We start from the raw sequence: 13,946 nt of genomic DNA, 5'->3' as shown, positions 1-13,946 counted from the left end.
CCTCCATGCGCTCTATTTCTGCCATTTGTATATGGTTGAGCTCCCTGAAGATTTTAAGGACCTTGTCCTTGAAGTAGGTAGCCATTCTATCAGAGAGGTCTTGAGAGGGTGCCAACGCCTGTGTCCCAGGAGGTTCGGAGACCTCCTTAATCACCTTGAAGAGCATGCTAGAGGAATTGTGTGCAGTGAGGATCTTATTAGTGAGGAAGTGAGCTTTGGCTTGAAAGATGGCTAGCTTATATTTCTGAAGCCGAGCTTTCTGCTTGGTTTTCTCCTTAATACAAGGGTCTAACTGCGATCTGCGTTCCTGCCTGCGACATTCTCTTCTGAGTGATCTAAGTTCATTCGAAAACCAAGGTGATGTAGTTTTGACTCTCTTAAAAGGTGCACTCTTTAAAAAGGGCAACAATGTCTAAGGCTTGGGTAATCCAATTGTGAAAGCCCTCTGTTGTAAGGGTGAAGGGAATGTGCCTACCAGCCCCAGCAGAGGCCAAAGCCTTCTCCAAATCGGGAGCAGAAATCTTGCTCAGCCCCTGTAGCGAATGTGCCTTAGGATGATGCTCTCCTCCACAGTAGTGGGGGGATTCTGGCAGACCTTGAACAGAATCAACGAGTGGTCGACCCAACTAAGTGGCTTTACCTCTTCAATCATCAAACTACAATGATTTGTGAAAACGCAGTCTAAGATATGGCCAGCATTGTGGGTGGAAGATTGAACAAGTTGCCCAAAGGGGGTAGTTAAAATCTCCGAGAATGATGGTATGAGAAGTGGTGGCAAGTGAATCTAAAGTTTTGCACCAAGACTGCAAAAATTCTGATTCTTAAACTTACCTCAACCATGTATGGATATTCTAAATTAATCCAGAAGACCTACAACTAGAGCCTGCCACACAGCAAAGTGGAAACATTTTGTCTACTAGTGCCATTGAAAGAATGACCCATTAACAGTGCAACCTTAAGATATTTATCACCTGTTACATTTACAAACATCAGGGTTAGCTTTCACTATCATAAAAATACATTATAGTTGCTGCATATCTACAAAATAGAGAGCACACCTCTATATTCGCGGTTCCTGTAATCAAAGCTTCAGGGTCTCAAAAGAATTATTCCGCCTAAAGTCTCACTGAGTCCAGCTTGGAATCCCCTCATTGTGTTAACTAGGTTAACTAGGTTAATGGGTACCCCATTTGAACCTCTACATAAATGACCCCTCGAATACCTCTCATGGTAGGTTGCATTCCGCATTGCAATCACTTCACTCTCAGCTTAAAGAACTCTTCCTATTCCTCAACAAGCTCATTCTACCAGCAAAAAAAGGCCTACCATGGCTTGCTTAGGAAACATACCCATGGGTAACACATGTAACGCACCCACATGGACTGCACTACACACATTTACCAACAGTTACTGTGTATATGTCACGACCCGTCAACAGTCCAATGTAGGCCAAGGTGTTTTAGGCACATTATTTCAAGCGAATGCATCCCTCACAAATTAGCAATTTATTTGGGAGAAGAACTGCTGTACAGTCTATGCTAAGCATGTGTTACTACAGCCACACATGCCATCAAACGGTGGATGTTACTTACCATGTAAGCATCTGTTTGTGACATGTAGTGCTGTAGATTTCCATGCACCCACCGTCCTCCCTGGAAATCTGTGATGATTGCAAACAAATACATTAGATTATAATTGCATGGTCATCTCACTAGAATACATCATCCTTTACACGCCCATCCTTACCGGCTAAGCGGAAAAACGATCTAATAATGGAGTTGAGGAGAATGCACACTGAAAACACGAGGAGTCACTTTATTTCGTGACTCGAAAGACTGCACACCTCCAAGTCTAATCCCAACACTAGATGGTGACGTATGCCGCAAACCTGTTTACAGGGTAAGTAACATTATATATTTATAGAGATTGAGAAAGCCTGCTGCGCAGGCGAAATGCGTCTCTCCTTTGCTGTGGGGTCGTGGGAGACCTGAACACAATAAATTAAGCCTGATACCTACCTGCCATGTGTACGTGCCACTTCTTCGTTCCTCGTTGGAGTAGGACTGGGTGTTTGAAATATATATATATTAATATTCACTGAAAAAACCATAGGTCTCGGGCCTTATATTGTTAGGAATTAGCATTTAAAAACCTTTAAAATTCACTCAAAAAACTAAACGTTTTAGTGGTGTTATAGTTAGCTGGACATTTCACTCATACAAAACCATTGAAATTGCTCCTATAAGTATATTTAATAGTATTATATTGATCTTTGTTAGCATGTATGAGTGAATCTATAGGTAAGTGTTTAGATGTGTGTGTAGATGTAGGAATCACTGAGTGGGTTTTTAGAAACTTGCATTGGTGTGTCAATGGTTCCAAATATGGTACTTCATATTTTATAATGTGTTGAAAGGTTATGCTGCTGTATGATGAGGTGTATCAGTTTGTCACGTGAATGATGTCATCAGTGATGTTACTGACCATGTAATGAATAATGGAATATGTGACATCATCAGCAGTGGATTGCGGGTGTGCGAGTTATAGTTAGTACAACTAACTATAACGGGGGAATTTCAATGGTTTTATACGAGTGAAATGTCTAGCTAACTATAACACCCCTAAAACCTATGGTTTTTTCTGTGAATTTCAAAGGTTTTTTAAATGCTAATTCCGAACTATAACTTGTCTGAAACCTATGTTTTGTTAAGTGAATTTCAAAGGTTTTGTAAATGACCATTTTTAAATGTATTACTTGTTATTTTTATTTTTTTATAAAATGTTTTCTACATTTGTTTAAACAATTTATTTTTAGATATTTTATTTTTTAAATTACATTATAAATACATTGTACATTTCATTACAAAATATACTTTCTCAGAATGAATTACTTTAGTTTACATACTTTGCAAATAGGCAATAGTCTTCTAAGTACAGTAGTTACAGTTGTAATGCGCAACACAGTTTGTCACAATGCAACATTGAGGTCAATGTGAATTTCTAGTTAAATGCAATACTTTTTGGATTACGTTTCTAACCACAGGACTGAATCCTAGATTCAGTCCTGGGACATCTCCTGTAAACAGTTGATTAAAAGCGTTTTGGTTACAGTAGTGATTTTTAAGAAATATTATTGTATTTTAAAAGTTGACACTTAGAAACTTTTTCACATAGATTCACCAATGTTATCCTATGGGAGGAAATTCACTTAGCAGGTAAGTAGTGTTAACGTTACTTTTTCTTACTCAGTGGTGTATCCTGGATCCAGCACTGTGCATCTCCTGTAAACAGTTAAAAGAATGTGTTTAAGTCATACAGGCACGTCGTTTTTATTAATGTTTGTAGTTTGTGAAAATAGACACTTCGAAACTTTTTTGGTGAACCAGACAATGGATTCCTCCGTATTGACAAGGAATTAATTCCCCAACTTAAACCGCGCCACAGGGCGTGTTTACACACGTGTGAACTCAGGCCCTGCCCCCTCACTTCACTACTGTGCAAACGCGCCCATGGTGCGTTTTAAGTTGGGGGATTAACTCCCCTTGAATACTGAGGGTCCCTGTGGTGCAACTAGCCCACCAGCTACCTCCAGTAGGTGCCACAGAGCTGCTTTGCAGAGAGGTGTATAAAAGGGGGGTGGCCTCAGAACACCTCTCTGCAACACAGCTCCCTGGCGCATACTGGAGGTACCTGGTGGGCTAGTTCGCCCCCACGGACCCCCAGTATTCAAGGGGAATTTGTTCCCCTTCTGCAAACGCACCAGGGGGAGCGTTTGCAGAGTGGTCTAATAAGGGGGCGTGGCCTCCGGCCCGATCCCGTTTAAAAAAAAAATATTTATTATTTTGTGAAGGGGGGCTGTGTAGCCCCCCTTCCTTTTTCTTTTTTGGGGCCCTGTGGACCCATCCCCCAGGACCTCACCTCCAACTTAAAATGTTAAAAAAATATTTACGGGAAGGGGGCCAGCCAATTCCGGGCCCTGGGGACCCCATTCCCCGGGGCATGGCCACATTTTTTTGATATTTTTATGGAGGGTGGCTTCTTAGCCCCCCTCCTCAGGCCACTTAAAGCCCTGGGGACCCCATCCCCCGGGGCCTGCCATTCTTTAATTTATTTTTAAAAAAAATGTAATGGGTGAGGGGTGCCGCGTGGCCCCCTACCGGGCCACTTGTAGCCCCGGAAGCCCCCTCCCCCGGGGCTGGCCCTCTTCGTTGGGGACCGTGGGGGTGTCCACAATCCTCCCCCCCCCGCCCCCATGGTCCCGCCGGCGCCCCGCCTCCTGCGGGAGACGGCATTGCTTTTCCATATGGGGAGCAGCTAACATGCAATTAAAACATTGCCCCCAGGGATTTGGCCCACCTGGGGGCTAAATAGCAATGTTTTTTTTATTTCGGCCAAAATTCGTGCTGGGTGCGCAAATCTTGCTGATTTTTTTTTTAAACGCTTTTTGTGAGACCCCCTTAGCAGCCTACGGGTCAGGGTGTGTCTACCCTGCCCCCTTTTCGCGTTTTGCGGCTTTTGTTTTTTGTTTCTTGTGCCTCGGTTCTACCGAGGCACAAGATGGCTGCCAACACTTCCTGATTTTGACAGTTGTCAGACAATTCGCATTCAGCTCGTGCACGGCAGGGCAGGGTGCTTGTAGGCTGCGCTTAGGGTACGCAGACTATCCGCGAATCCTCCGCGCCCATAGATATATATTTACTTTTAAATGTCATTTTCTCAGGAACTACTGAACGGATTTACACCAAATAAGCAAAAGGCACGAGTCTGAACCAAGGACTACATCTTTGCCAAATTTGGTGTAATTCCTTGCAGCTGTTCGGGCTGTACCGTGGCTGAAGTTCCTACGGGAAATTGCATAGGAAAAACACGTTTTGGGACCCCCCTTTTTTTCGCGGCCAACGCTTGACTATCACCCCCAAACTTTCAGGGAAGGAGCGTACTGAGCTGGCCAAAAGTTTGGAAAATTTCACGCACATTCATCAACCGGTGCCAAAGTTATACCAAATAGAATGTTGAGGATTTCCTATGGATAATAGGTCCTAACTATAACTATCTACTGGTGACCGCCAGTAGATAATATATATATGTATACAATGTGGATATATATTTGTGTGTGTGTATGTATGTATGTATGTATGTATATATCCTTTTGGTTTTTGTTAGTTGGTCGTTGTATTGGTAGGTAATGAAAGATTTTTTTGCCATCATTCTTGGGGGGGGGGGGGGGGGGACGACAGTACTAAAATGATACACTGATACATTCCCACGTTCTCTATGTGCATTGCCTTTTGAATGTAATGTATACGTTGTTTAGACTGAAGCACACATGTACTTTAGCGCTCTATTCTCTAAAATAAAACGTTGTATGAAGGGGTTATCAAAATATACGTACTACCAGGTGAAGTAGTGCAGTTCTGTAAGGCGTTGTTCTATTGTTTTCATCATACTAAGCTCCAAAGGTGCCCTAAAATGGAAGACGTGTAATTATCAAAGTCTGTTCTTATCTTTGTAATGCCCTGTTTTCCACCTTATATATCTTTCTAGAAAGAACGCATGTCTCCTTCCTACTCATTACATTCTTTGCTTTGTACACAACATAGGTTTCTTCCTGTGTGCAAATGCTTTAAGGTTTCATTTGTTTTATTAACCAATTTTATTGCTCGAGCCAGTCCCTGCGACCTTGCTGTGATTAGTTCCTCACATTATTCACTTTCTTGTGGTTTGCTAGTGAGATGCACTTCTCATTTACTTGTGTTGTGATTTTTTTTTTTATCCTGCTATTTCTGTTTTTACTGAATAGTCTAAATGAAGTAAGTGGTCACTTTTTGCTTTTTTTAAAACAAGAATAAGTTTTAACACTTATCGTTTTAGTGCCTTAAACTGACATTGCACTTCTGTGTATCAGGTCCAGATGAAATTTCTTGTTGAACAAATGAGGCGGCCAGACTTCATGGATGCTTTGCAAGGATTTATCTCTCCCTTGAATCCTGCACATCAACTGGGCACTCTTAGGTATTTATATTTTTCTCAGATATTCATATAAATAAAGATTCTGTTTATTTACATTAGGAGCGCCATTATTGAATATTTCATTATATTCGCATATTTCAATTCCTCTCTGTTGACCACCTGTTATTCTTAACTATAATTAAAATAACAGACATTAGTAGCTTATTTTTAGTGTTTTAGCCTGTCCATGTAAATGTGTTTTTGTCAATATAACTGCCAGTGAGCTTAGGTTTCACCACACACCAAAGGCCAGTTTCAAATTCTCACCACATAACAGGTGGCTGGGGAGTCTCTTTAACCACATTTCTTTCTTCTAAGTTTCTAAGGGAAATGCCCCACAAAAATATTCCTTGACTGGGAGAAAAACTTTTTTTCAGTACCCACTGAGGAGATGTGTGCAGTCTTTGTTGGTTTTCTCTATAAGTGTTTATTTTTTTCTTGGGCCTGCAGTCCAGTGGTGAAATGACCAAAACCTAGTCTTATCACAACTCAACATACAAAAAAAGTCATAGAAAGCGGATTAAATCGTGAAATAATCCAGCTTATTTAGCAAAGCCCTTGAAACAGGCACTTTACCCATTTCATCACTAAAAAACCCATCTCCAACTGACCTGGCCACATCTGCGAAATCCGTGTCTTTGCCAACAAAGCAATCGTCCGAAAAGCTGGAAATCCAGAAACTAATTCCACGCCACCAAGACACTATTGAAGATATTCTAGACCATGACTGTTTAGTCCTTCAGTGCCCGAATGTAAAAACCTGATGGTCTGTATGCAAACTAGTAGGCAGAGAAATGTGGACGTAATCACAAAGAAGATTAATATAAAAGTGACAAAGATGTTCATTTTGAAAGTTGCATACTGCCGTATGAAGACCTGCAGCAACAAAGACCTAAATCAAGACAACTATCGGATGAAGTAGAGCCACTAGACTCTGGGCAGAAAATCTTCAGGGTATTTAAATGTATAGCGTGAGAGAGTACCAAAGGATTTCTTACTCTAAGACTTAATGAGTAAATATTTGCAAGACCATTGCTCTTGTACCATTCCTGGGGAGCATATAGGAGGAAAGCTTCATCACTATAAAGAAACAATTCCAGCTATTCCCATCTCCAACTATTGCAGATTCCTTAGAGAAAAATTACAAGATGTAATTTTGGATTTGCTCAACCACCTCGCAGAAGGAATCCTCTCGCACCTCCTGAAGAGACGTCAACGTTACAGAATTCAGTAGCCAGACTCCTCCTCGACCTCTCAATGCGAGCCCATATCAACCCCCAACTCAAGAAGCTTCACTGGCTCCCCCAATACACAACCAGAAAGCCATACACTACCAAAGACCAGGATATATCAACCTCTGACTGAACTATCACCAACCCTACATGCGCTGCACTTCCCTTTCCCTCACTCAAACTCTTCGCATACGCCTAAGCAACAGTGAAGGATGCTGCTCCTCCTACCTCACTGCCAAGTCAAGGAATGACCTCCCCCATCACCTCCAGTTCTCATCCACTTTATTGGAATTCAGGAAGGGACTCAAAACCTGGCTGATCAACTGTGCCCTCCCTAAGCAGCAGGTTCTTAGCCACTGGATACCCTCACAGGTGATTAGCCGTGCTTTAGAAGTCCTGTGGGACTGTCTAATTGATTGATCCACTGCATGAATCAGACATGCACCATTTCGTATGTTGTTTCACTTTCCAAACCTTTAAATAGCAGTGGAAGTTACTTATACAGCAGATTGTGCACAGAATAATAGAGTAAATACAGAGTAAGAAACAGTAGTACACTTACAGAAGTTACTCCAAAGTCGTTTTCCTTCTCTTTGCACTGGGGTAGGAAAAAGACTATCAAGCATCCTCAAAATTGGCACACAATTATATCAACAAATGATGGACGTAATGCCGAACAATATCCAACACTCACCCCCAGTACAGAGATCTGGGCCTGTATCCATAGGTTCGAGGCATGTGGGTTGCTGAATTCATATCTGTGCATAGATCGCCGCCTAGTGTTGGGTCCGGATGATTGCACCTTGTTGTCTTGGAAGAGTCTTCGAAGTATCACGAGAGGCTACAGTGCGCATGGGCATCCTCTCCATCTTCAGATTGTTTTTTTCCGCCATTGGGTTCGGTAGTTTTTCCTACACTCCAAGTTCGGAATCGAAACAAAACTTTTTTAAAGGCCTTCGGCCTCGACTGTATTGTTTTCGCTCGGTGCCTATTGCCTCAATTAAACTTCCTGTTTGTCTCCGGTCGTCGACGCGGGCCGTTGGGCCTTTCGACGCCACATGGGCCTATCGTCGATGGAACGAAGTCCATTTAAATTCTGCCCACAATGCCATTCCAAGTACCCGTATACTGACAGACATCCAGTATGCAACAAGTGCTTGTCACCGGACCATAGAGAAGAATATTGCCTGGCCTGTGCCCAATTCCGTTCCAAAAAGACGATCCAGAATCGACGGGCTGCTAGGCAATAGATGCAGAGACCGGCACCAGAACCGGAAAACATTTTCGATGACGACTAAGACCTTGTCGACGTAGAAGACTCTGATCTAGAGATCGTGGCCGTCGAGGACGATTCAGAACAGATCCCGCAGGGGCGAACTGTGAGTACACTGCCCCTGAAACCCACTCTACCGAGAACAAAGGCTCCGGTCGAGGCATCGCCAACAGGCCTTAGCCAAGATCAAGACACTGATTCAATAGCCCCGCATTCAAGCTCGGCTACGAATACCAAGAAAAAGCCTTCTGACACACCAGGCCCAAGTCATGTTCTCAAAAAACCAAAGGTTGTCGATCCGAAGGCTGTTGGACCGAAGGTCATCGTACCGAAAGTCGCAGACCCTAAGGCCGTCGAGCCGAAGCTCGACGTTCCACGTAAGCCTATATAACCAAAGGCCGTCGACCCTAAAAGGGGTGTTTGACTCGAACGTCGCACCTAAAGAGGCGGTCGAACCGAAACCGAAAGTCGACGAACCAAAAGCAGTCCAACCGAAGAAGGTTGCGCAAAGCCAATCGACCCGAGCACAACTGCTCCGAAAAACCCAGTCGAACCGAAGAAACCAATCGATTCGACAAAGGACAAACAACCAAAAAAGGTCAAACCTCCGAAAAAAACGGTCCGACCAAAAAGTCCGGTCGATCCGAAAACAAGTCTCTACCCGAAGAAGGCTGAAAAGACACCTAAGCCTATCAAACCTACAAAAACTGTCGATCCAAAAAACACAAAACCCAAGGATCCGACTCTAAAACCAAGGACAGTGGAAGAAGAACTCTTTCACCCTGATCCTATCAAAGAGGAACAAACAAAACTGTACATAGACCCTGAGACTGGCAAAGTAACAGTTTACCGCAAAAAGAAGAGGCCAGTGGACACTGAACCTTCTTCACCAATTCCTTTAAAGAAAAGAAAGGCTCTGCCACTTCTCCAATTAGACCTTACAATCCTGTCTCTCCTACTATGCCTACCACGCCTTATGCCCCTTACTCTTCTACACACTCTTGAGTATAATGTATATTATGCAGAAGATGATCCTCAACAGGATTATAACTTTCCACAGGACCCAGACACACAAGATAACACATGGGGCAATCAACAAGACCCATATGATACACATCCCATACCCGACACCTCCTACCCAGTTAAGCCATCACCTACAGATGATACAGTGGCATTTAACCTACTAGTGGATAGGGCCGCACTATACCACAATGTTGATATGCATAGTGACCAAATAGAGGAGGATTTTCTATTTGATACATTTGTCTCTTCTGATTGAACAGTTAGAACACTCCCTATGTTAAAGGGTGTACTAAAACACGCCACTGATTTATTTAAGGACTGCACCATAGAAGCGGCAGCGGGACGGAAGCTTTAACTCGAATACTGCAGCGAAAAGCTGTTTTACTGATAACTGATACTCCAGTTACAACACTGATGAACGGACCTAATACGAGCAAAATCCCCATTCAGAACCCCTTTAAGGGTTGGAATTATCACCTCAAAAAATAGAGAACGACATTTCGGAGAATAGCCTTGAGAAAGTCGTGGGTTACATTCCCTAAACGACGAAACACGTGTCGGCTGTGACGTCTCCAGAAATAAAACACCAACGACAACCCTGAATAAAAAGGAACTGGAAAAAAATGTTTTGAATGTATGACTGGTGTATGGTGGAAACATGTGTATTGATGAAACTGTAATACAAAACGTGTGCTAAGGAGTATTAAGCAATCTATTTAAGGATACGGCTAGAGCACGTGTTATCAACCCTAGGGTTGAGAAGAAATATAGGCCGGCCCCTACAGACCCTACATACATTAGAGGTCAACTACCACTTGATTCACTCGTTGTAGCTAATGCACAAAAGAGGGCTAACTCTCAAACAACTGGAGAAGCACCACCTCCCGATAAAGAATCCAAAATTCTTGAAGCCTCGGGAAAAAGAGTAGCTGCACAGGCAGCCAATTCATGGCGAATAGCGAACACACAGGCTCTACTAGCTCGCTATAATAGGGCATACTACGATAGACTAGAGAGCATACTGCAACATTTACCTGAGCCATTCAAAGCAAGCTGATGCTCTTATTCAGGAGGGGAAGCTCATTACAAATGCTTCCCTTAAATGTGCATTAGACTCAGCAGATACCGCAGCAAGATCCATTAATACTAGTGTCTTGCTAAGACGGCACGCATGGCTACGCATCTCAGGCATTAAAAGCGAGGTGCAATCTACTATTCTTAATCAGCCAGTCAATCCATACTTCCTCTTTGGCCCAGCAGTAAATAATATTCTTGATAAAATGAAAAAAGACACCGAAACTGCAAAATCAATGGGTGCACTGCAGTTCCAACAGCATAAAAGTTCCTTTTGGCGCTCATCATACAGAGGAGCTGCACGAGGCAACACGTCACAAGGTGCCTCGACATATAAAGCCAATACCCAGTCCACCTTCAATAAAGGTTCCAATCGAGGTGGCTACAGAGGAAATAGCAATAAGGGTAGTGGACGTGGAGGCAATAACAGAGCCTCCACTGCTACAAAACAGTGACTTCAATACACTACCTCCAGACCACATAACACCAGTCGGAGGAAGAATACAAAAGTTCCTACCTGTCTGGAACAACCTTACCACAGACAGGTGGGTAAGACAAATTATCCAGTATGGCTACTGTCTGGAACTGACTTCTACTCCACCAAACATACCACCCAGACACCGTCCAATGTCCACGGAACACATCGCCCTGTTACAACAAGAGGTGAAAAGCATGCTGGAAAAGGGGGCCATAGAGCCAGCCCCTTTTCAGCAACAAGGAACAGGAGTATACTCACTATACTTCCCCATTCCCAAGGACGACTGGTCCCTCAGACCAATACTGGACCTCAGACCCCTAAACCAGTATATACTTTCGGAGCACTTCCACATGATCACTCTACAGCAAGTCCTCCCGTTGCTAAAGCAAGGAGACTTCCTATTGACCTTAGACCTCAAGGATGCATACTTCCACCTACCTATATATCCTTCTCACAAAGTATCTCAGGTTCACAAAACAAAACCAGCACTATCAATTCAAAGTTCTCCCCTTTGGGGTGACCACAGCTCCGAGAGTGTTCACAAAATACCTAGCAACAGTAGCTGCACATCTAAAGAGACAACACATTCATGTGTATCCATACCTGGATGATTGGCTGATACAAGCAAAGTCATACGAACAGTGCAGAAGCCATATGTCTCAAACACTTCAGCTGCTACACAGCTTAGGCTTTTCAATAAACTACCCAAAATCCCACCTACAGCCATCCCACATACATCAATATCTGGGAGCTACCATAAATACCTCAGTGGCAAAGGCATATCCAAACGCAGCAAGGATAGCCAGTATGCAAATGCTCATTCGCAAATTCCAACCACAACACTCCCTGTCAACTCGAGTGTTCATGCGGCTCATAGGCATGATGGCCTCCTGCATTTTCATTGTCCCTCATGCCCAACTTCACATGCGTCCACTGCAGGAATGCCTTGCAAAACAGTGGAACCAAGCTCATGGACTATTGAAAGACCTAGTGTTGGTAAACAGTCGTGCATACAACTCTCTGCAGTGGTGGATCCCACAAAACCTTTCCAAGGGACGACTGTTCCAAGAGCAGGTTCCACAAATAGTGATAACAGCGGACTCCTCACTGTTAGGTTGGGGAGCCCACGTACTCCAATACACAGTGCAAGGGCTATGGACAACCCAACAGAAAAAATTGCAAAGTTGCTAGCAATATTTCTAGCTCTAAAGGCATTCCAGAAACACCTGCACAACAAGACTGTGTTGATCCGGACGGACAACATGACAGCCATGTACTACATACAGAAACAGGGAGGAACGCACTCCCTACAACTGTCTCACTTAGCGCAAAGCCTGTGGAAGTGGGCAATTCCAAAAAACATCTTTCTCCTGGCAGAACACCTCCCAGGGAAGGACAATCAGATAGTGGATCTGCTCAGCAGACACAGCCAGCAGCTACACAAATCGGAAATTCACCCTCAAGTCCTCCAACCATTCTTTCAAAAATGGGGCACCCAGAAATAGACCTGTTTGCCACGAAAGAAAACTCAAAATGCCAGTACTTTGCCGCCAGGTTCCCACATCCATTGTCACAGGGTAATGCGATATGGATGAACTGGTCAGGCAGCTTTGCGTACGCTTTTCCCCCAGCTCCACTGATTCCAATGGTGGCACGCAAACTACGACAACAGTCACTCACAGTGATCCTAGTTGCTCCAACATGGGCAAGGCAGCCATGGTACACAACGTTCCTAGAACTCTCAGTAGTGCCTCATCAAAGACTAAAACTCAAGCCTAGTCTTCTGACTCAGAGCCATGGAGAAATCAAACACCCGGATCCCAATCATTTGAACCTAGCAATCTGGCTCCTGAGGTCTTAGAGTTCGGATACCTTAACTTACCTCCAGACTGCATGAACATCATTAAGGAGGCAAGAAGGCCAACTATTGGGGCATGTTATGCAGCTAAATGGAAGAGATTTGTTATTTACTGCAACAATAACCAAATCAATCCATTAAATGCTTCTATACAAAACATAATATGCTACTTATTGTACCTTCAAAGGTACAACCTAGCTTATTCTTCTATAAGACTACACCTCCAAAACAGACAACACCTTTCACTGTTTAGAGTACCAGCAATCAAAGCGTTCATGGAGGGCCTTAAAAGGGTAATTCCTCCAAAAACCCCACCTTCACCAGTCTGGAATCTAAATGTTGTACTCACCAGACTTATGGGGCCTCCTTTCTAACCCCTACATTCATGTGAACTATAATTTCTCACATGGAAGGTGGCTTTCCTTATTGCTATTACCTCACTTAGATGAGTTAGCGAGCTACAAGCACTAACTATCCAAGAACCCTTTATGCAAGTACACGCAAACAGGGTAGTACTTAGAACAAACCCTAAGTTTATGCCAAAAGTCATATCCAATTTCCATAACAACCGATCTATAGAACTGCCAGTGTTCTTCCAAAATCCACAATCAGTAGTTGAAAGAGCCCTGCACACCCTAGATGTAAAAAGAGCTCTGCTATATTATGTTGACAGGACAAAGGCATTCAGAAAAACAAAACAGTTGTTTGTTGCTTTTGCACCACAACATAAAGGAAATCCCATATCAAAGTCAGGAATAGCCAGAAGGATAGTTCAATGCATTCAAATATGTTATCAAAAAGCTAAACGCACTTTAACAGTCCCCCCCAAGAGCACACTCCACGCGCAAAATGGGGGCATCCATGGCTTTCCTAGGGAATATTCCTCTTGAGGATATCTGTAGAGCAGCCACATGATCTACCATACAAACTTTCAGAAAACATTATTGTGTAGACGTACATTCCAAAGAGCAAGCTGCTGTAGGACAGGCTGTTCTTAAA

At 43.3% G+C, this 13,946-nt stretch overlaps 1 protein-coding gene across 1 annotated transcript in view; it reads left to right on the top strand.

Moving 5' to 3' along the window:
* PIK3CA (phosphatidylinositol-4,5-bisphosphate 3-kinase catalytic subunit alpha) overlaps positions 1–13,946 on the top strand; it is a 300,074-nt gene that overhangs the window by 229,148 nt on the left and 56,980 nt on the right. The window contains exon 14 of the mRNA XM_086944379.1: positions 5,906–6,012. Within this exon, the coding sequence (XP_086800505.1) occupies positions 5,906–6,012 (107 nt within the window). The remainder of the gene's footprint in view (positions 1–5,905; positions 6,013–13,946) is intronic.

This window comes from Lissotriton vulgaris, chromosome 11, assembly GCF_964263255.1.
Source record: "Lissotriton vulgaris chromosome 11, aLisVul1.2, whole genome shotgun sequence".
Taxonomy (NCBI): Eukaryota; Metazoa; Chordata; class Amphibia; order Caudata; family Salamandridae; genus Lissotriton; species Lissotriton vulgaris.
Note: the sequence above shows the minus strand (reverse complement) of the source record. Positions and strands in the feature narration are given on the sequence as shown.